The 20,601-nt window shown below is 40.2% G+C and overlaps 3 protein-coding genes across 5 annotated transcripts in view; 1 reads left to right on the forward strand and 2 right to left on the reverse strand.

The window, feature by feature from the left end:
• Positions 1-5,862, reverse strand: part of yap1 (Yes1 associated transcriptional regulator) — a 64,900-nt gene extending 59,038 nt beyond the window's left edge. For all 3 annotated transcript variants that reach the window (XM_022242339.2, XM_022242340.2, XM_022242338.2), the window contains exon 1: positions 4,951-5,862. In XM_022242339.2, coding sequence (XP_022098031.1) covers positions 4,951-5,426 — 476 coding nt within the window. In that variant the 5' untranslated portion in view covers positions 5,427-5,862. The remainder of the gene's footprint in view (positions 1-4,950) is intronic.
• Positions 5,863-10,372: 4,510 nt separating this feature from the next.
• On the forward strand, positions 10,373-16,143 carry LOC110983235 (transmembrane protein 45B-like). The gene has a single exon (XM_022242324.2). The coding sequence runs from the start codon at positions 12,371-12,373 to the stop codon at positions 13,154-13,156; it is 786 nt and encodes a 261-aa protein (XP_022098016.2). The 5' UTR covers positions 10,373-12,370; the 3' UTR covers positions 13,157-16,143.
• Positions 15,171-20,601, reverse strand: part of ect2 (epithelial cell transforming 2) — a 30,003-nt gene continuing 24,572 nt past the window's right edge. The window contains exons 18-20 of the mRNA XM_087145486.1: positions 19,590-19,675; positions 18,968-19,166; positions 15,171-18,407 (exon numbers count right to left, since the gene is read on the reverse strand). Coding sequence (XP_087001612.1) covers positions 18,318-18,407; positions 18,968-19,166; positions 19,590-19,675 — 375 coding nt within the window. The 3' untranslated portion in view covers positions 15,171-18,317. The remainder of the gene's footprint in view (positions 18,408-18,967; positions 19,167-19,589; positions 19,676-20,601) is intronic.

The following is a 20,601-nucleotide window of genomic DNA, read 5'->3' on the forward strand; positions in this document are numbered from 1 at the left end:
TGTAGACCTAAATTTACTCTGGTACTTACCATAAAAGCAAGTAACTGGAACTCACAACTGATTTTATATGCATTTTTAAAGAATAAAGCTTATCATACTTTAATAGTGACCAAAAAAGGTCTTTAGAAAAACTGTTCATAAAGTCAGTGAGTATTCAAAATTTACATTCTACATGTATGCGACAGGCCTTTGAAAAGTTTCTTTGACCGTGTAAAAGTTTTAATGTTGTCATACATGTATGACCTGTACAAAATCTAGGGGAGTTGGGACAGATGACCAAGAATAAGGAAGAAAGAAGTACAAAAACAAGGGCTTTCCTGCAATATACAAGAAAGGCCAATTAGCATCAGTTAAAGAGTTAAATTTCATTTTTAAGAAAAGAATTGTTCCACATGAAAAATGTCACCATCTCACAAGCACCCCTGAAGCATGATACAAGTACGTGTACACTGTATGGTCCACACTGCTGGCTGTGCAGAGGTCAATATCCGTGGGTAACCTTTCCAAGCTATAAAGTGAAAGACCTACATGTACATGTACATGTATTGTTGTCAATGAAAATTTCAATTTCAGACACTAAACTTCCCATTTTCCAGCCATAATTTCCTCTGCATCCATAACTTGTGGTTAGGACCTACATGCACAGTACATCTATCAACTGACAATGTTTTGGACTTGCAGTAAGACGTGCACACAAATGTGAAAGGGTGGTCATGCGGTCGCATGGTATAATATACATGTACATGAACATGTATCTCACCTGCAGTAACATTGATGCTTGATAAAGTTGTTGTTTAACAGATCCACAGCGTTTACTGTTGCAAGAGGCACATTACTAATTACTCCAAGGTAACTTTACGGACAACTCTCCGCCAAGAAAAACTGCTCTTTTTGAAAAAAGACCACTGATAATACACTACTTTCTTTCTGTTTCTCAAAGCAGTGAACTAAAATTACATTTATGTCACTTTACAGTATTATTATTACTACAAAAAAGAGTAAAATTCACACGCCATTAACATTTAGGTGAGCACGGTGAGGAGCACTCCCATGGCATTCATGTTACAGATTGCCACATTTTTCACAGTCAAGGGGTTTGAGGAACTTCAAAAAAGTCAGTCCCAACAAAGGGTAGCACAACACACACTTGTACATGTACATGTGTGGAAACATTTGATAGCGGTCAATCGTGTATCAGTCCAAGTAATTAGGGCCTTACATGTATCACCTTTCTTTTAACATTAGGATTATCTGGCAATAGTAAAGTCCAAAGGCCAATTTGTTTCATGAACATCGGGATCACGATCAGTGATCCATCGGATCAAACTGGCCCAAGTGGATTGGCAGGGGTGGCTCTACAGATAATCAGCAAGACAAAACATCAAATTTCACCCTAAACTTGTGTGTTCCCACGGGCCTAACTTACATGACTTTCCTGTAGAATGACAAGATTAATTTAATCCAATGGGGACACACGGTAAACCGACATCCCTCTCAACTTACTGCAACTGTGATGCAAAACAACCTGGCCAAAAGTGGTTGTGGAAGATTTCCGAACAACCACAGTAAGTTAGCAGGGGCACTAAAACATCCAGTGAGAACAGTTCCATGATAAAGATCTACCACAGCTGCACTGTAAACCTCTACAGGACAGCTCAACGCTGCACAGAGAATATGTCAGCACTCAATAACATGCAAGCCTACATGTAAATTACTAGAGTGTCTCAAGACAAAAATTAATTGTCTTGTCTCTAGTCTTTCAATTCCTGTTCAATTTTTGGTGGATTAGCCAATTACAGTTTTAATTATTCTTAATTATTCTCACAAAACAAACAACCACCAGAATGTGACAGTCCCCAAGCCGGCTCGCAACCACTTTTCAAATGGCTTCTCTCTACTTTATTGGGCACATAGGACCATTTCATTCGTAATTTTATTGAGTCTATCCTCAGAAGCCCTAAACCCAGGGAGTAGATCCTAGCCTGTATTTCCACAATCCCTCAATTTTCCGGCCAAAAGAAAACATGGGGCACTTTTTATTAATGAGTTCAGCGAAATTATCACTTGAATTAGTGCACTGCACCCCACATACGTGTACGTACATTGTGTTTGATCACCACTTGAATCATGGCATATTTGGCTGATGTTTTTTCAACTTTGTGGCTACTTTTTATGCCAACAAAAATGCTGAAGAACATGGAACAGAGTAGGAGACATGGAAGAAATTCTGTTAGCACTAACAAGAACAGGGCATATACACCTTTCTCAGAACACTAGTGGAGAATATACATGTAGAAGATGAATGGGGGTCATGTAGAATTTTGCCATACACCTGTACTACTGAGCTGACCAGAAATAATGGGCGACATTCAGCTAGTCTCACATACCAGGCCTCGAAATAGTACTAGCCCGGCATACAAATTCTAGCGAAAAATGCTCCGAGCTATTTAGACTTGGTTCCTTGGTTGCCCAGTGGGCTAGTGAAAAAATTAGTATAGAACCTACCTGTAGTGTTAAAATTTAGATCAAAACACTTTTATTGCTTTTGGTGATAATAAATGCACGATTGCAAAACCTTCACCTACGAGTGCATGTGACATACAGCAAATCGTGCCTCTTATTTTTCCCATCAGCAATTTATTTTCTTCATTGGTATTAAAGCTAACAACAATTTTGGGTTTTCTTTTTTTGCATACAGGCTAGTAAAACTCTTAACGGGCTAGTAAAATACCCAGTTTACTAGCCCGGTGGGCTATCCAGGAAAAAGTTAGCGCAAGCCCTGCACACCAAATAAACATTCTGTTGCTGTTTCAAAAGTTTAAGTGGGAATGTGTGGTAGACTGACATGAAGGTATATGTACGTCCCTTAAGTTTCAGTATGGCAGCAAAAGAAAAAGTCCACTGGGAATGCAGCTTTCAACGGTGGCAAAAATGTTTACGCTACTCAAGGTACACCTGAAGTTCCAGAATTACAGTACATTAGAAATACAACACCAATACACCAAACAACTGGGTATATCGAACATTCTCATTGACTCCTGAATTTTACGAACACTTTTACCACACATTACAAAATTTGCTACAAATAAGAGAAATACATTAAGAAATGATGACTAAAGTTATTAAAAATCTTGCGAAGGAAAACCGGCCAACATGCGGTGCGGTCGGTATTGTCTGCAGGTACTACAGTATATGTACATGCATACACAGGGGCCATGTAAACCAGCCACAAAGAACGTACAACAGGGCTGACTACATGTATATGAACATTCTTGCTTTGCATTATCGCTACAAAGACAAGCATGCTTACCTCAAAAGAAGCTCATCAAAACAGAAAATAAAGACCCAGACAGACAGAATAGCTTTTGTGAATTGTGTGCTACTCTCAGAATCTTTGTTGAAATTTTGCTTGTTTCAGTTTGTTTTCATCAACACTTGCCCGAGTGGAAGTTGGGAGTGTAGGCTAAAAAAAAGCATACAGATATATTCCAGAGAAAAACTGATGCATGTTTGAAAGTGCTTATGCCAGGAACAGGTGTATCAGCAACTGGAAACTGCTATACCGAACGTCTGCTAAACTGAACATTTTGTGTGGGTCCCATCGTGTTCATCACTGTACTGCACTAAGGTTTTCTTACAATGTGCCAGATAAGAAGTGCAATTTCATGTTAAAGTATGAGTGCTCCCGTAGCACATATTGCCATTGGTGTTACCAAGTTCAAAACGGCACACAAGTCGTGACCCGAATTGACCTCGCATATCATCAAGTCACAAGTGCACTTCCATGCATCCCTCATGCGAACGACTGTTTCCTAATGTGTACAGTACAAATTGCATGCTATGAGACAAGCTGCTCGCGTGCGATTGTCTGTTATGTACATGTATGTTGACTGTTGTGTAACAGTCCTCCACAAAAGTGAAGCCAGGAGCTACATGTACACATATATGTACACAGTACAGTATTTAAGTTACAGGCTACAGGGGCACTACAGGAACCCTTTTAATTTATTGGGAAAATACACTTTTCGGTAAGAGTTCCATATACGGACATCACTAATTTTCCATTACTGTGGTTTATTGGCCATCTTTTAGTCAAGTTCAGCAGGGAAAATGGCATTTAGGCCTAATTATAAATAATTAGAATTGTTCAGATCAGTTTCATACTAGGGTTCGTGCACAGAGGGCCAAGTAATGTTATGGATGTCCAGATACAGAACTTTTCCGCACTTTTCATGAACGTACATGTAAGTCAACCTACATGTACATGTACCGGTATAGGCAAGTTCTTCAAACATTATCCTCTAACTCTAACCATGTGACTGGGCCTTCTGGTGACCGATCTAGAATTTTTGTGGCTGTTACATAGGCCTACCCAAGGAACTGTGGAGTTCATTGTCCACCCCTTTCCCACATAACCCACAGTTCTAGGGGTAGCCATTCCATAAGAAGAGTTCGATATATGGATATCACTTTATATTCCCTTGCACTTCTGCAGTGATACACACGTTTATAACTTCTAAACCATCAGAAAGTGATAACACGCCCCAAAAGTCAAATAAGGTAATAAAATTATGAATCATTTACTAATAAACTCCTTAATTTTTTTCAGACCAGGCTCAAAGGGTTGGTGCCCAGAATGTCACAGTCCGTATATGGAACTCTTTCCTAGCCATTCATAGGATGAAATTGGATAGGCATATCCAAGTTCAATCATGGTTCAATTTAGTTGGGCCATATGTAAACAAACATGACAAGGTAAACCTCTGCCATGTCTGCCAATCTGCTTGGACCCTTCAATTGCTTACGCAAAATCATATCCTTATATCAGAAAAGGGCAAAATCTAGGGTCTAAGTTACTCGGACTAGCAGACTCGGCTACAGTACTAGGCTACAGTACATAGCTGACAAGTAGGCCTATACTTTAAGTGTAAAGGCCCTAGGCTAACTTACTCGAGATAATATCTTTGACCAGTACTTGTTGATGCCATCTCCCAACCTGGTGGAAGTGGTGTATTGTCATCTGTTATATCGTAACTTTGTTGTCTCAGATGCTGATGCTGCAAACTTTGTGCTCCAACGGCATGCATTTCCTGCAAGGCGGCCGGCGATGAATGCGCCCGGGAGTGGGCGACGGTAAGCCCAGGAGCTGCCAGTGTCTGTCCGCTACCACTGACATTACTGCCATTTGCACTTGGCCCGTAGTTCGTGCTGTCCGCACTGGACTCCCGAGAGTGATGTGCGTGAACACGGTCTGGTTCTTTGAAAAAAGACGACGGTAAATTTCTCATCCGCATGGGGATAGAGCTGCTCTGACTGGTTTCCCGGGGGTTCATAACACTTTTAAATAAATCCTCCAACTCTGCATCTGAATCACTTCGGACGTGTAAAACTTGTCGCGGTTGGGCCTGTTGGTTCTGGGTTTCCATCGTGTTCAGATAGTGTGAGTAGGCCTGAGAGAATGAAAACTTATCCTGACTAAAATTTCAACACTCAACAGATCGATGGCTTGGTCTCAAAAAACGCTCACCGAAAACCCACTCATTGAAGTAACAACCCCGGTCCACAAGGACATTGGATACGTAGTGTATATTTCTACTGCCTGCCGTCAGCTGGATGGCAGAAGATATTTCAAGAGGCAAGAAAATGTAGTTTGAACCTACAAATGGCGACGAGATTGCATAGGTCTCCAGTAGTTGTCGATATATATACCACACACCGTGTACTGCCACTCACGCTTCTACAGTTCTAGTTCTAGTTGTGCAGATTGATACTATCTCTCCCCGACCCTCTACGCACGTACACGTTCACCTTGGCCAGTACGACTCCCTCCACTCCGCATTGCGTATCGATGTATCGGTTGCGCTTGTTTTAATTACGTGCGCATAGCTATAGGCCAACGATGTCTTTACCAATAAAATATAGGTCCTTAAGGTCACATGGGGGTCATAGCCACATCTACTGTAAGTTCAGCCCCTATTTTATTTTATTTGAAAGTTAATTTCATCCTGATAATTATTCGGGAAAAGTGCTTACTGAAAGAAATATTACCCAAAGAAATGAAAAAGTAAGCACAAGTAGCGGATTGATACTTGTGGGTTATTCGACGCTTCCGGGGTGCAAATGCTGGTCACATCAAATACGTCACCAAATGGCATCTCCGATCCGCTTGCCTCAGCTCAGTGCTGGGAGCGATGGGATAAGAAATACATGTATGCATCATGCCAATGCATGATAGAGGGTGTGGCACTTTTGGCTGAGTGTCTCATCATGACTGGGTCTCAAGTTACTCTTAACAGAGGACTGATTGCAGATCCTTGATCAAGATACCTGGTCTCATTCAACTTAAAAAAGTCACTGGGTCTGACGTCTCGATCAAAATCTTTCTCAAAAATTCTCTGATGATTTTGTTGTTCCTTGTTTCACAAAAAGCCTGACGATCTCGACGTCAAGTCAAAATCCTTATTACATTTCACAGTGAGGTAATTAATTAAAATGCTCGCTTACAAAACTTTAAATTACATACAACTATACAAAAAATAATGAAATTAAAACGATTAAAATTCATTAAGCAATTGGAGTAAATAAACTCAGTATGCAATCTAAAAATTACCCCTCTTAACACACTTTAATAACAACGCTGCAAAAGAATATTATAGTGTTGGTTTGTTACCACATATGATAACCGGGACCCAACGTACGCCGACCAGACATTGGGATCAGTCGTTCAACAAACCTGCCATGAAGTGGGCGGATTTTGTTGTCCATTATCATCGCATATGAAATATATGTATTTGTAATAACACCTAATATTTGTTAGACGGTACCACGGAGGCATAGCATGGAACGTCCCACCCAAATCAAACTTTCTTTAAAATGACACTTGTGCGGAGCATGAGAGACACTAACTCCAGCCTCCGCCCCCACCCGCACCCCCCCTGCAAAAAAGGTGATGTAAGGCATAGCAAGAAACAGGGCAAAGTATAGTACATTTTTTAAATCTAAATTATAAGCTTTTAAGTTCAGAGAGGTCAAACGAAACTGTTCAGCGCTACCTATAGCTGGATACGGACCATATTTATGATTTCAGCAAGTATCAAGTGCATTGCGTTTTCGTTCGGCCCCATACCCTTGTGTTGGTCGAGGAGACATTCAGTTCTGTTCAAGCGTGAACGGAAGTTATAGATGAGACCACTACAGTCGTGGCGCCCCACCAACGGATCCGAGAATAGGGAGGGGTCCCATTAACAGTGAAGATACTGCCCTTAATCTTGCAAACTCCAGCCCCGAAACAGCTAAGCAATGGTCCTGGATTAGTTTGCAAGGGTGTATCAATGGCCCGCGCAGCGCTCTATATACAACAATTGTTTGTAGAGAGAGAGAGAGAGAAGTGACACGAGTGTCTCAATTATTATTATTATTATTATTATTCATTTCTAATAATGACTCCAAGGATTACTCAAAAGCGCCCGCTGCACTGTAGCTCACAGGCCTGAAGAAATTAACCTTTCGAGAGGAGACAATGAGAAGGAGTTACAATTTTTAGATATGAGAGGAAACCCCAGAGATTAATTAACATGGGCAATTAGCACACAACAGCTGCGTGCAGTAATTTACTACACACATGAACAGCCGTTTTATTTGGTTCCCAAATCTAAAGTTGGCGCTAATATAAAAGCTCTGCTACTAATATACATGTATGATCTACGGAATCGTATTACCTCCATACGCTTATTTTTTTCGCTTAGTTTTCACTTCCGGACGTGACAGTTCCACGTACATGAAACTTTCAAGAACCTATGTGAAAAATAGTTTTGAGTGTGGCACTAATACGTTTCCGTAATGATCCAATGTGTAGGAGCCGTCTATGCTCATTTCGAAAAGCGCCCTCACCATTATGCCATAATTATCACAAGTCTCTATCAAATATTTTTGAGTGTGGCAGTAATATGTTTCTGTAATGATCCAATGTGTAGGAGCCATCCATGCTCAATTCGAAAAGCGCCCTCGCCATTATGACATAATTATCATGAATCTCTATCAGCATTTCACATACTTTCTTCTTGATAACGTCTCCCTTTCAGGGTTTTAATTTGTGAAAGTCTCGAGGTCCTCTTTTCAAGATGACAAAGTTGCATCCGAAACTAAGTTCAAGCCAATTGTCTATCTCTTTCTGTTGCAAGTATATCTTCATTTTTGTGTGGGGTGTGCTTGTGTGTGTGTGGTACTCACAGCAGAGGCGCGCCATGAGGCGGGCACGCGTAACTAATTTATCCGGTTCGTAAGTAACTTCGTCACAAAGGCAGACGCGCCACGATTTGCAGGCTCTCGTTGGACGATCGCTGAAGTCGAGCACTGTGACGAGCACTGTGACCAGAAATGCGCAGTGCAGTTTGGGGCTCGCGGCGGTCCTGACCATTTGGCTCTGGTCAACCTGACTTTCGGTGTCCAAATTCGTCTAAATTTCGCTTCGGTTGAAAAGTTATGCAGGCTTGTCCAATCATTATAGGTGTTGCAGTGGCTGCCGCAATAAATCTGGTTGGCATGATTTCTAAATTCTAAACACCAAGATTGGACGATTGGACTGGATTGGATTGGATTGGAAGTTTCCGAACTCGACCCAAGACGGTTCGACGCTGCGACGATGTCTTCTCAAATGTAGGTCACAGATATGCAAATTTTTTATGTTAATTAATACCTCTTGGGGGCGGGGCCGTTTCGCCGAAATTTACTTTAATTTTTTCTCTTATTTATTAATCAAACAACAACTTTTACACTCTGGATTTGATTTAAAAACATAGAATTTTCAATAACAACTAAAAAAACTTTCATAGGCCCTTTAAAATTCCCAGATTACAGCCACCACAAGCACAAACTTTGCGTTCAGACTGAATGTGCGATATAGTATTTTTGAAAATGCATCCCATCCTTTAAATTAATCAATTAAACTATATAAAATCAATTAAACTATATTTGTGACTTCAGTCTATTTCGAAAATGTAGATTATTTTTTACGAATCTACACTAAACTGTAGATTATTTAGTTTTACAATAACTACAAGGTAAAAACTCTGGAGTTAAAATCAACACTTTTGGGTGTTATTAGATGACCACACCATAGTGTGTTACTTTAACACCGCTGGTTTTACTTTGCACACCTGTAAGTGTTACAATGTACTGGAGGGTGTTAAAAATAACACCAGGTAACATCCAAATTTTTAACAAAAGTGAAAAGTGTTGGTGTAGTCCTTTGATGACACTGGGGGTGTTAAATTTAATACCTTAATTTTTGCAGTGTACATGTATACAAAATACAAAACTACACCTGACGATCCAGGAAGCGTTTCACAAGAATTTTCAACTTTATAAACGTCACTTTGACAGCAAAATTCAGAAAATGTTCTTTAAACTAATTTTAAGAAATCATTGCAATTATAAACTTCATCGACATTATCCAAAAAAGTGCCTGCAAGGTAATATTTCCATTTAAGATTGCTCAATATCTTTAAAACCTTGAAAGAAACTGTGCAAATGGACAATGACCTTCACATGTATTTCACTGCTGTCTGCGTGATTGGTCACAGGTCTCCCAAAGCTAGCTAATGCTACCTGGTGCAAGAACGCCGATGTCTTTACTATATTTTTCTGTGGGACGCTTCTTGGAGACCAGATCGAGCATTACTGATGGCTTCACGTTGCTCATCCGTGGTTCGTTTGCAACACCAGACGGCAGAGGAGCGGTGACCAGTAGCCTCACATGTCAGCTGCTCGTCGAAGTTCTGAAAGTACAAACGCGCAGCGGCCGCAGCACGGAGAGAGAGTGGTTAGAAAAATAACCAACCAATTCAGTTCGCTCACATAGGCGTCGCACAGTGAATTCGTTGTAGCTGACAACTTCAATTACACCATATATCACGGTTTGGCTTTGCAAGAGGACAAAGATAGAAAGCCGGACTACACTTCCCTGATGTTGGTCTGTGGTTAATGTACTTCTCGTAGACGTACTATACTGTCCAAATGTAAGGGGTTTTCGTTCGCGTCCACTGTCTTGGGAGAAACAGCTTCCCACTGGAAGTTGTCTGAAGGCTAATCCGTGAGTTTAGTGCAGCTTTTTATGTTCTTCACCAGCCGTCAAAGCAAGGTGGATTCTGAATAGGTTCAACACGTATCCACTAGTTGTTGTGGTGTATCACTCCGCAGAATCATTTTCTTCTTCTCCCACATGACCGTGTTCGCATCTTCCGTGCTGATTATTTCTGCCTTCCGGCATTTCACTCTGTGTCCAGCAGCAGAAGGTTCCTTCATCTTGTTGTCAAGCGTATTTCTCAAAGAAGAAAATTTCTCATCTTGAATAAACTGATATTCCTTGCCGTGCATTGCCATATAAAGCTGGATACATATCAGCATCTCGTAGAGGGTTTCATCCTCGCCGTTGACCTTGAGCACTTCCAGGATGAAACGGGTGAGAGAATAACAGTTCATCTAAAACCCTTTTGTTTTGAATATCTTTCAAGACCTGTAAAGGAATACGAGAATACGAGAAAAGAATCACATTACATCCGGCAACGGGAGGTTTGAATCTACTGCATTCATCATTCAGTTGTTTGTTTTGGTTTGGGGTTTGGGTTGGCTGGAACATATTCGTCCGATACGTCAGAAAAATAAATCGATTTATCATAGGCGCACTCTTTTTGGTAAACCACTTGGACGTCATTTTCTAGCATCAACAGGAAGTTAGCTACAGCAGCAGCCCTGTCAGAATCAATGGATGAGGTTTGAAACTCTTCTGAGTAAGAGGTATAGAGGGATCCCAATACGACGCTTTTAGCGTCGATCTGCGCATTTCCGCGTTTGAAAACGAGGCTGTATGTGTTGGCTTTAATTCTTTTACGATCAGACGATGGAAAGTAAGGAGTCAAGACACAAAAAACATAAAGGAATGTAAAATTAAGACTTTCCAGGCTTCAACTTTTTGTGGAAGAGTCTTTCAGGATGACTCAACACTCTTTTTAAGGCGATTATGTAATCCTTGTACCCGTAGCTTAAACAATACCAATCTACACTTGTTTCAAAACCTCTCGATAAAGGCAACGCCAGAGCTTCGTTTGAATTATCCTTTAAATTTGTTATTTAAAAATAGTTTTAAGTCAGAGAACAGAACTTGGAACTGTAGATTCGTGCAAGAATGGTTTCGGCTTCGTCCTGCCCATTCTTTGCACGAATCTGCCGTCTTTGTCCATTCTCTATGACGCAATGAAACTACGTGAAGCTATCATGAAATAGAAAAGGGATGTGTAGAACAATAAACTCATTTTCTCGTTGTTGCTTCTGTCATACAAGGAATCGGTAGTATTACAAAATAAGACAGCCTGCAATAAATTCTGATGTACCCGTTGGACGGAAACACACCACACGACTACGGATCCCCCACGGAAGAGCAGCATGTTAGAGCTCTAAACGTCTTTGTTTTTCAGATGCAGTTAAAAGTGCATAGGAGGAATTAAAATCTGGAAAGAAGCAGAAAATGAGACTTAAATTTGTGGCCAAGAGCTTGTTTGAATAAAAATCCTGTGTGTTTTAAGATTTCGCCAGTACTTTATATCGATTCAACATTTCGCTCACAATCATTTTTAAAAGCTCCAATTTAACAAAAAATGTAAGCGGTGGAATTCCACGAGAGTGTGGACCATAATTGCCACAATCAAGTTGATCGATTATGAAGTGAGCTACCAATGAAGCTCTTGGCCTCCTTTGGGTTTCGAGGAAAAAAGGCTAGTACCAGTGGATTCAATGTGAGATAATATGAGATTACACGGTTTCAAGGTAATGAACTTAAAGCAATATTAGCGCTCAGCCTACGTAAGCATTACCTTGGACTGTCTCCTTTCACCATCCTAAATGAAAGGAGTAAATGGCAGGGTTTTCAATTTTTGGCGGCAGGAATTCTACTGTGCACTTTTATTACCACCTTATAGAACAATGAATTATGCATAAAATTCAGACTATCTGGTTCCCCAAGTGGAAACTGAGGCCAGAAGTCTTATACATTTGGCCTCAGCTGATTAATTAGTTACATCGGTGTTTACATTTGGGCTGAAAGTCCATAAGCAGTATTAGCTGAGTAAACGTGGACATACATGTAGCTTGTGCAGTCACACACATCCATCCAATTTGTGCTGCAAGTGGACCACAGCAGGTCAGTCCAAAGTGCATTGCGCTTATTCCCACCCTTTTTGTCTTATTGGAGGAGACACCGAATAAAGTACGTTTGTAAAAAATTGCCTTCCACGCAAATATCCAGTCATGGTGTGCTGTGCCGGTAAAAAGATGAACAGAGTTTATCAGATAACAGTCGACCAACCCCGTCAGAAGTATGGGTACCTTTACTGGTCATGTCGTCCCAGGTGCTTTCTTCATACTCTTTGCTATGTGGAACTTGATACACCCATGTATGCAGCCAAGGTCATCTGAACACATAAGATATATCAGTCACTGCCATCAACTGAAGAGTCTACTTCGCAATCCCCTCTTTACCGAAGGACTTGTGAAATTTGTTGTTACATTTGCAGCTGCCGTTGGAGAGTTGTGGTGGGGAGGCTGGAAAATAATCAACCATGGTAGATTTGTGAGTCTCAACAATTACCAACATGCCACAATGTACAGCTTCTTTGGATTGGCAGGTCTGGCAGAGATGCTAAGTGTAACATGCATCAAACTCAGATCCAGACAAGACAAATTATTTCAAGCAACTGCATTCTTTGCTGAAGGCTTCCTGTTTTACTTTCATCTGCATGAGCGATCAGCTGTTGATGTGAGACTTCATATTCTCTTAGTGTTGGCCACCATTGGATGCTGTGTTGGTTCAGCTTTAGAAGGTCTTACCAGTTCTGAGAGGGGCCAGTCCTTCTTTAGATACGTGTGGATTGTTTGTACTTTTTTGCAAGGGACGTGGTTCATACAGACAGGGTTCATACTGTACAACCCATGGCTCTCCGGATCAAGCCCCTGGGCAGGTGATGAATTGTCAGCACTCAGCATAGTGACCACAGTTTATGCCTGGCATGTATTGCTGGCCATCCTCATCACTGCATTTATCAACACAGTAGTTACGCGGTGTGTTCAGAGGAAAGGATTTAGGCCAAAACAGTTCTCGCCATGAATAGCAGCTGTGTCACAAAGCAAGCCTTGAAGGAAATTAGGCATTGGAGAGTAAAGGTGGAACCTTGGAGCTACCATCTATATGGTTACAGCAAAGACCATACACGGAAACTGCCTTTTTCTATATTGTCATTTCAGTGTACTTGTACTCTGCAGTTTTGCAGATTAGGTGTAGATGATTAGGCTTAAAAACCTGAAAGTAAGCAGACATATAGCCATGAATGTGTATCAGGAAACTTATGTGAAATTCACTTTTAATAAGGGAATACATAATGTGCTTGACAAGTCTTCAACATTTATGGAAGACCATCTGTGCAGAACAGACTAATGCCCAAGTTGTAGGCGAGGGCATATACAGACATGCATGCAGCTTGGACTTTGAAAAAAACCAAGGAAATTCCAATCTTTACAAGACTTTGTACAGTATTTTTCAATTTTCTATGGCATGAGTGTGAAGTGAAAAATGAGGAAATCAGCTGATCTAAGGAAAAGTTGCATGCCTGCATATACGTGTATTGTAGAATGGATACTGAGACTGCCAACTAAATACATGTACTCATTCCCATTCATAAATACCTCTTGATTCTGAAAGTCCAAATGTTTAAAATTGCGTAGTTCTAAATACCCTTCTAGCCATGTTATTATGGTGTGTCCCTTTTGTGAGCAGTCATGAACAATGTCCTTATATGGAGATTGGTGTGTTCGCGGTGTGTACTGTGTGAGATGGCACACAACCAACCCAGTGCTTCATTAACTTTTATAGACGTTATGGGCTCTCAACCAATAGGATCTAGGAATGGCAAAACTGCCTTAAGAATTTATGAATGCACAATTATGCATCGTAGTTCCCATGCAGTATTACGTCATGCTCAGAGTTAAGCTTTTCCAAAAGACTGGTTCCACCAACCAATAATTCAGGCATTTAATCATTTATGGGATGATCTTCAATCTAGAATCATTCTTTTTATCAAGTTTAAATAAGTGTTCGTTTCATTTTGTTTTGCTTCTTTATTTACTTGTATCTGTGGATGGCATCTTTATAGGTGTGGTAGAGAATATAGGCACAACATTTGTTCAGCAGGATTGAGGATATATGCTCCTCTGCAATGTTGGTGGGAGAATGGCAATATGATTAAATGCTGCCTTTAGATCCTATGCAGGATGAGGATTGAGGATATATGCTCCTATGTGATGTTGGTGGGAGAAAGGCAATATCATGGTCAAATGCTGCCTTTAGATCCTATGCAGGATGAGGACTGAGGACATATGCTCCTATGTGATGATGGTGGGACAAAGGCAATATGGTCAAATGTTGCCTTTAGATCCTATGCAGGATGAGGACTGAGGACATATGCTCCTATGTGATGTTGGTGGGACAAAGGCAATATGGTCAAATGTTGCCTTTAGATCCTATGCAGGATGAGGACTGAGGACATATGCTCCTATGTGATGTTGGTGGGAGAAAGGCAATATGGTCAAATGCTGCCTTTAGATCCTATGCAGGATGAGGACTGAGGACATATGCTCCTATGTGATGTTGGTGGGACAAAGGCAATATGGTCAAATGCTGCCTTTACATCCTATGCAGGATGAGGACTGAGGACATATGCTCCTATGCGATGTTGGTGGGACAAAGGCAATATGGTCAAATGCTGCCTTTAGATCCTATTTAGGATGAGGATTGAGGATATATGCTCCTATGCGATGTTGGTGGGACAAAGGCAATATGGTCAAATGCTGCCTTTAGATCCTATTTAGGATGAGGATTGAGGATATATGCACCCATGCAATGTGGGGGAAGAATTTTTTACCAGTTTCCTTTGGCTAGTACTCAGAAGACAATTTACAAGTTCCTCAAAATCTATTAATAGCAGGTAAATAGGTAAAATATTGAGTTTTATAACTGAAAACAGGAAAAAGTGAGTTCCAGATATGTAACACGACTCGAGTTTTCCTAAAATGCATCCACCATTAACCAAACATCATTTCTCAGATGTGTACACTTATACAATGTATTTTCATCCAGTTTGTATATATTATTCATTTTTAATAGAACAGTGCTGAAGGTTGCCATTTCATCAAATGGTTTACAGTCACCAGGACAGCAAAAAATATGAATTCTACTCAGTGGGCTCCAACAAAAGTTACTGAAAGATTTTTTATCTACCATTGACTGTCACGACAAAATGTACATGTAGTTTTAAAACTGATTTTATTTTAGAAATGAAAAAATTCTTCAACGTTTTATGAATATGGGGTGCAAATCGAAATCATTACAACTCTGGAATTTACATGTATACGTTATTTCAATTATTTTACAAAGTGATTTTGAAGAAGCCCTTGTGACTTGCAACTTCCCAGGACACTTCCTTGAACAGCACATTTTGTGTTTGGCCAAAGCCCAAATACATCTATCAAAATTGATAAACAACACATTAGGCTCTTTACATCTGAAAATAAATCATGCACTCAGTTTACAGTGCTGAATGCTACGCCAGCTATGATTCTGAGATAACATTAACTGTCATCTAGTAGACCTCCAAAGACCTTTAGAGTGCAGTTATAGTGGCATTTATATACATAAACCCAATTGAAAACCAATAAAATGGGTCTTACATGAATCTCAATTAGTTTAAGGTTACTTTTTTACTACACACAAGAAGCATAGCTGTCATACAGATGCTAAAAGCCTCCAGCCACAAATCAATGTACATTTAGCCAGCATCATGCACAGTCTGAGGTGTTGACCTCATGTATTGTTCAAGCGAATTCCATGTAAATCTAATGAGTGCATAAAAGAATGACATCACTGTAAAGAAGCCCATGGCAATGCCCTGCAAGGGCTATGAGAATGTTTCTCTTTCATCAAAATATTAGGTAGCAGACATTCTTTTTTAAGGACCAACTCCAATGGGTTTAAAAATTTTAGATATAAACTACATGTATTATTGTGTTTAGAGTGTAATAAATCATATATTCATTACCAAATCATGTCTATATTGCATCTGTATTTTTTGTAATTTTGCCAAAACTTTTGACAGTGTCTTTAAGTTTTATGAAATATTTCCACAATCTGAACATTGGTGGCGCTGTTGAGAAACAAAATTTGTATGATGTAACACTGGAGAAAACATTAAAACTGGTATCTGTGGCACGACTGGTTCCACTACGAACGTATATGTACATGAACATGGAGCTACCAGTGTGTGCACTGCATACTGGGGATTGATCTGTGTGCCGGGTCTACAGTGCCACATTGTCTGTGTTTTCCATTGAGAGGTTGTGCTCCTTTCTGCATGATTTACAATAATGCCAAAATTGTGAATCATTGGTGGATGCAATAGAAATTCTACCAAAGAACTGGGATTGATATTCTTTGAGTTTCTGAAGAATGAGAGCATTCTTCAAGTTTGTGCTGTCGTCTGCGGCTAGGGTGTGTGTGCTATGCATGCCTACAGCGTGCACTGTGGTATTTTCTCTCCATGGCAATACATCACAGAAAATATTCATTAGATGCTAATAAGTCACAACAACACGTCCATTTTTACAATACCGGATTGGACTCGCAGGGTACAAAACTGTGTTTTATTAACACAAATACGTGTATTGCAAGGGAGATATTGATATGTGCCACTTTTATTAGACTTGGCTCTTCTGAATAGGATTCAATATGAGAGAAATTTGCATCGTTGGAGTTGGTCTTTAATCAGGACAAACTGCAATATTCCATTGGATATTTCATGAACAACAAGTTTATCTTTGAATGACCTAAAGAGTTCACTAAATGCTCCTCTAAAATCATAAATAAATGAATGGATATAAACAATCATGTCAAGTTGAAGAAGCCTTTTCAAAACTACAACTCATAAATTGATTAAAGGCCAATTTAACAGCCAACCAACCTGGTATATGTCTTTGAGACCACAGTCATGGGTGATTAAGCACATTGATATGACTGCAACTGAACAAATGTTGATCAGAGACTATTTTGTTGCATTAGAACTCAGATTTGCATATTGTAAAAAAAAACATCTTTACAGTCTATCCCAAGATATTTAGGCCTACATTTACATCTGCACTGAGCAGAGTCACCACTTGAGAGTTGGAAGAAACAATGATAATTCAGTAGTTATAGAGGCTACTAGTTTTCAGGATACAATGATGAAGGCCTTTCAAAGAAATGTCACATCATTGCATTCAGCCACAGCGGATACTGATACTTGGTTTGCTTAGTGCAATATTCTTATGCCATAATGTAGTAGTAGTTATATGCCACTATGATGACATACATATATTAAGGGTGGGATGTTTACACGTTTAACCGTTTAAACAAAAAAGGTTCAAACTCTGTCTACAGATCTTCCCAAATGGTTAACCCCTTCGCGCCGGGACGCGGATAGAGCCGCCGTAAAAATTGAGATCCTCAGCCCGCTTTTCAGCTATTATTCTCGGCCCACGCTCGAGCGAACACGGTGAAAGAAGGCACACCCTGGCTCTTGTATAAATGGTAATTGGTCTTTGTGCGTAGCCCAGAAATGAAAAGACTGAATTTTCATAATCACCAGCTTCACAATAGTCCCCACTTTGAAAAGATGCAACGGGAATGTGGAAGCTTGAGTAGAGCCGCATGCCACCGAACAATCAGCCTTTTCACCGTGTAATTCAAAGTGTGCAGAGCACGCAGGGCCACAAACCGAGAATCTGCGGTTTGGCAGGTGGCCTTCGTGGCCAAGTGAGGCTGGAATTCTTGGAGTCAGCTTTTAAGAAGAAATTCCTGTCATCAAGGGGTTAACAGTACTGCCAATTTTAGAGGTTTGAGGTTTTGATTGATGCAATCTGGCATTCATTTGTATTTGTAACAATGCCTGTTACATACTGGGTTTTTTCCCTTGCTGCATCCATGTACTTTCTGAGGGTTGGGGGCGGGGCAAAATGAAAATTGTTCTAAAAATGACAATCCCAATTTTGTATCAGTAAAGGAAACTGCATCAATTTCCCTTTCCCTAAGAATGTAGTAGTACAGGTACCATTTCTAAAATGCAGATGCTTTCAATTGAAAAAAACAACAAATGAAACAAAACAAAAAACCAATATAGGCAACATGTCTCCCCCGGATAAACCCTTGTTCTAGGGTCCGGGTTAGATTTCAGTGTCTGGTGATCTCACAGCCAGTTGGCACTAGATGATCCATAGGTTACACTCTTCAGTTTGCCTGGGGTACATGGAGGTAGTGTAGACAGGGGCGATGTCACCTATGAAAAGACAAATGTTTAATTATTGAGCTGCTTACTATGATCAATGTTGCCTGTGGTCACAATCTGACTTCACAAATGAGAACAGACTAATGGTGTTTCCCTAATCTTTTTAAAACAAACTTCCTGCCTTCCTAAATTTAGTAGCCAGGTCCGTTTTCCTCCCAGTACTGCTTTCTTGAAATCAAAACAAATTCAAACTAATGTATTCCTGATGCAACAATTACATCTTATGGAACTAATTTGAGCAACTGTTTATTTTGTTATAAATACATACGCCTGCAGTTAAGTAGAAAACATTGAAAAAGACAACTCTCATTTATCAAAACTTGCACGAGTTCCAACTATTTTGTTTCAATGGCAGAGAAAGATACTCATATGCAAAAAAGGATGCCAATGAAATAAACAGCATTTAACAAATCACAAATTATGTAGAATGAGTTTTAATTACAGTATACAGAGTACTAAAGTGTGAAGCCATTTTAAACCAAGAAGTGTAGTGCAAATGAATGGAACTTTCAGTCATCCTTGGCCTAGTTCATTGGTAGATATACTGATACCTTAGCATTTAGGCTTGATGTGCTAGCCAGCCTAGCACCTGTAAGGTCCATATGCTCAGCTGGATGAGCCAGATCTACTTTGGTCACCATGGGACTCATGTTTAAAGTTGTAGTAGATGCAGCTCGTTGCAAGGTCCTACGTGGTGTTTTGTTGAAGGAGAACGTTCGACCAACTTTGCGTGTAGCTCGTCTAGCTCTCCTACCATCACACAAACAAGACTCATAATTATAGTGCAGAACTAGCACTTGAGTGACAATATAAGCATAATGATTATTTCCATTTTGAAATGGAAACTCAAGGAAACCAGCTGGTTCTTGTGTAAGTAGGTCTTTGTTTTGCAGCCACTGTGTGTAGTGTGAAAAAAGTGTTAAGCAAGAAACAACAGATGGCAATTCAAAAGATGTAGATGAAGCTTGCTCTCACAAAAGAGAATAATTGGTTTGTGACATTAATGTTATTTTTTTAGAGGAGGAGCTTGTAGGAATAGGCATAGTGGCAAAGGACCTAGCCTTGAACAGCATGTAACAATAGTAGTGTAAAAAATGAACAGAAGTTTCAACCACTATTAAAAGAGTTGACAAGAGATCAAACAAATGGAACGTTATTTGTGTGTGAATTTACCTCATAGCTTTAGTCAGCTTCCCCTTGTCAAAGTCACTCTTGGTGATTTCCAATTCTTCAGGGGTTATTTTTGTCAGGAAATTTTCCTGAAAAGGGGAAAAAGAGCATAAAATTAAAAATGCAATATCTTAAACTGTATTTATACCTCTCCAAAGGCCACATCCTCCTCTGCACAAAGAAAGATAATCTTTGGGTTCGTAGTCTAAATCTGCTGCAATGTTTAAAGTACTATTTTGATTAAAACTAGAACATCTTGTTTTTCAAGTTTTCCCTTCAGTTTTTGATTGCAAGACTTGAACACATTTCGTGTCCCAGAATTTTTCTTCCCCACAGCAGTGTGGAAAGAGTCTGCTGACAAATACCTACCCAAACAGTCACTAAACATGCAAATTCCTTTGCATCTGATTCTATTCGCTAAAAACTTGATCAACTGTAGTGTGCCCTCTTGGCCCATGATGCATAGCAGCACCACTGCAATGTTTGTCCTTTTTTGGTGAGTGAGGCCCGAGCCAATGTGGGAGGATGGAAGGGCTTTGACTGTTTGGGAGGTATTCGTTAAAAGACTCTTCCCACTGGGGGAGGAGTCCACTGCACTCAACCTACCCAAACAATCACTAAATATGCAGAGTAGCACCATACCCCGGAGGAAGGTACATGAAGGTACTGAAAGTGTGTGTGACTGTGTGGAACAATAAGGGGGCAACCAGAGAAAAGAGGAGACCATTGGATATGGTGTAGAGCTGGAGGTAGCTCACAAAGTACGGTCCACGTATTGTCAGTGAAGCGGTGTGTATGGAAATGCTGGGAAAGAACTCCTTGTGAAGCTTTAAGTTAGCAAGAGGTACGAGGCCATGCAGTTTCTGGCATTTGTCATGCAGATAACTTCCAAAGGACACTGCAAAAGGATGTTGGCAAAGTATGCCCCCCTAGCGACATGCATCATGATAGGGTGGCTGAGATTGAAGTCTGTGAAGGTTAGCCATTCAGGATAGGTGAACCAAATAGCTGAGGA

The sequence above is a fragment of the Acanthaster planci genome, linkage group LG14, assembly GCF_054643075.1.
Source record: "Acanthaster planci isolate LZ-2023a linkage group LG14, COTS_SCS, whole genome shotgun sequence".
In the NCBI taxonomy this organism is placed as follows: Eukaryota; Metazoa; Echinodermata; class Asteroidea; order Valvatida; family Acanthasteridae; genus Acanthaster; species Acanthaster planci.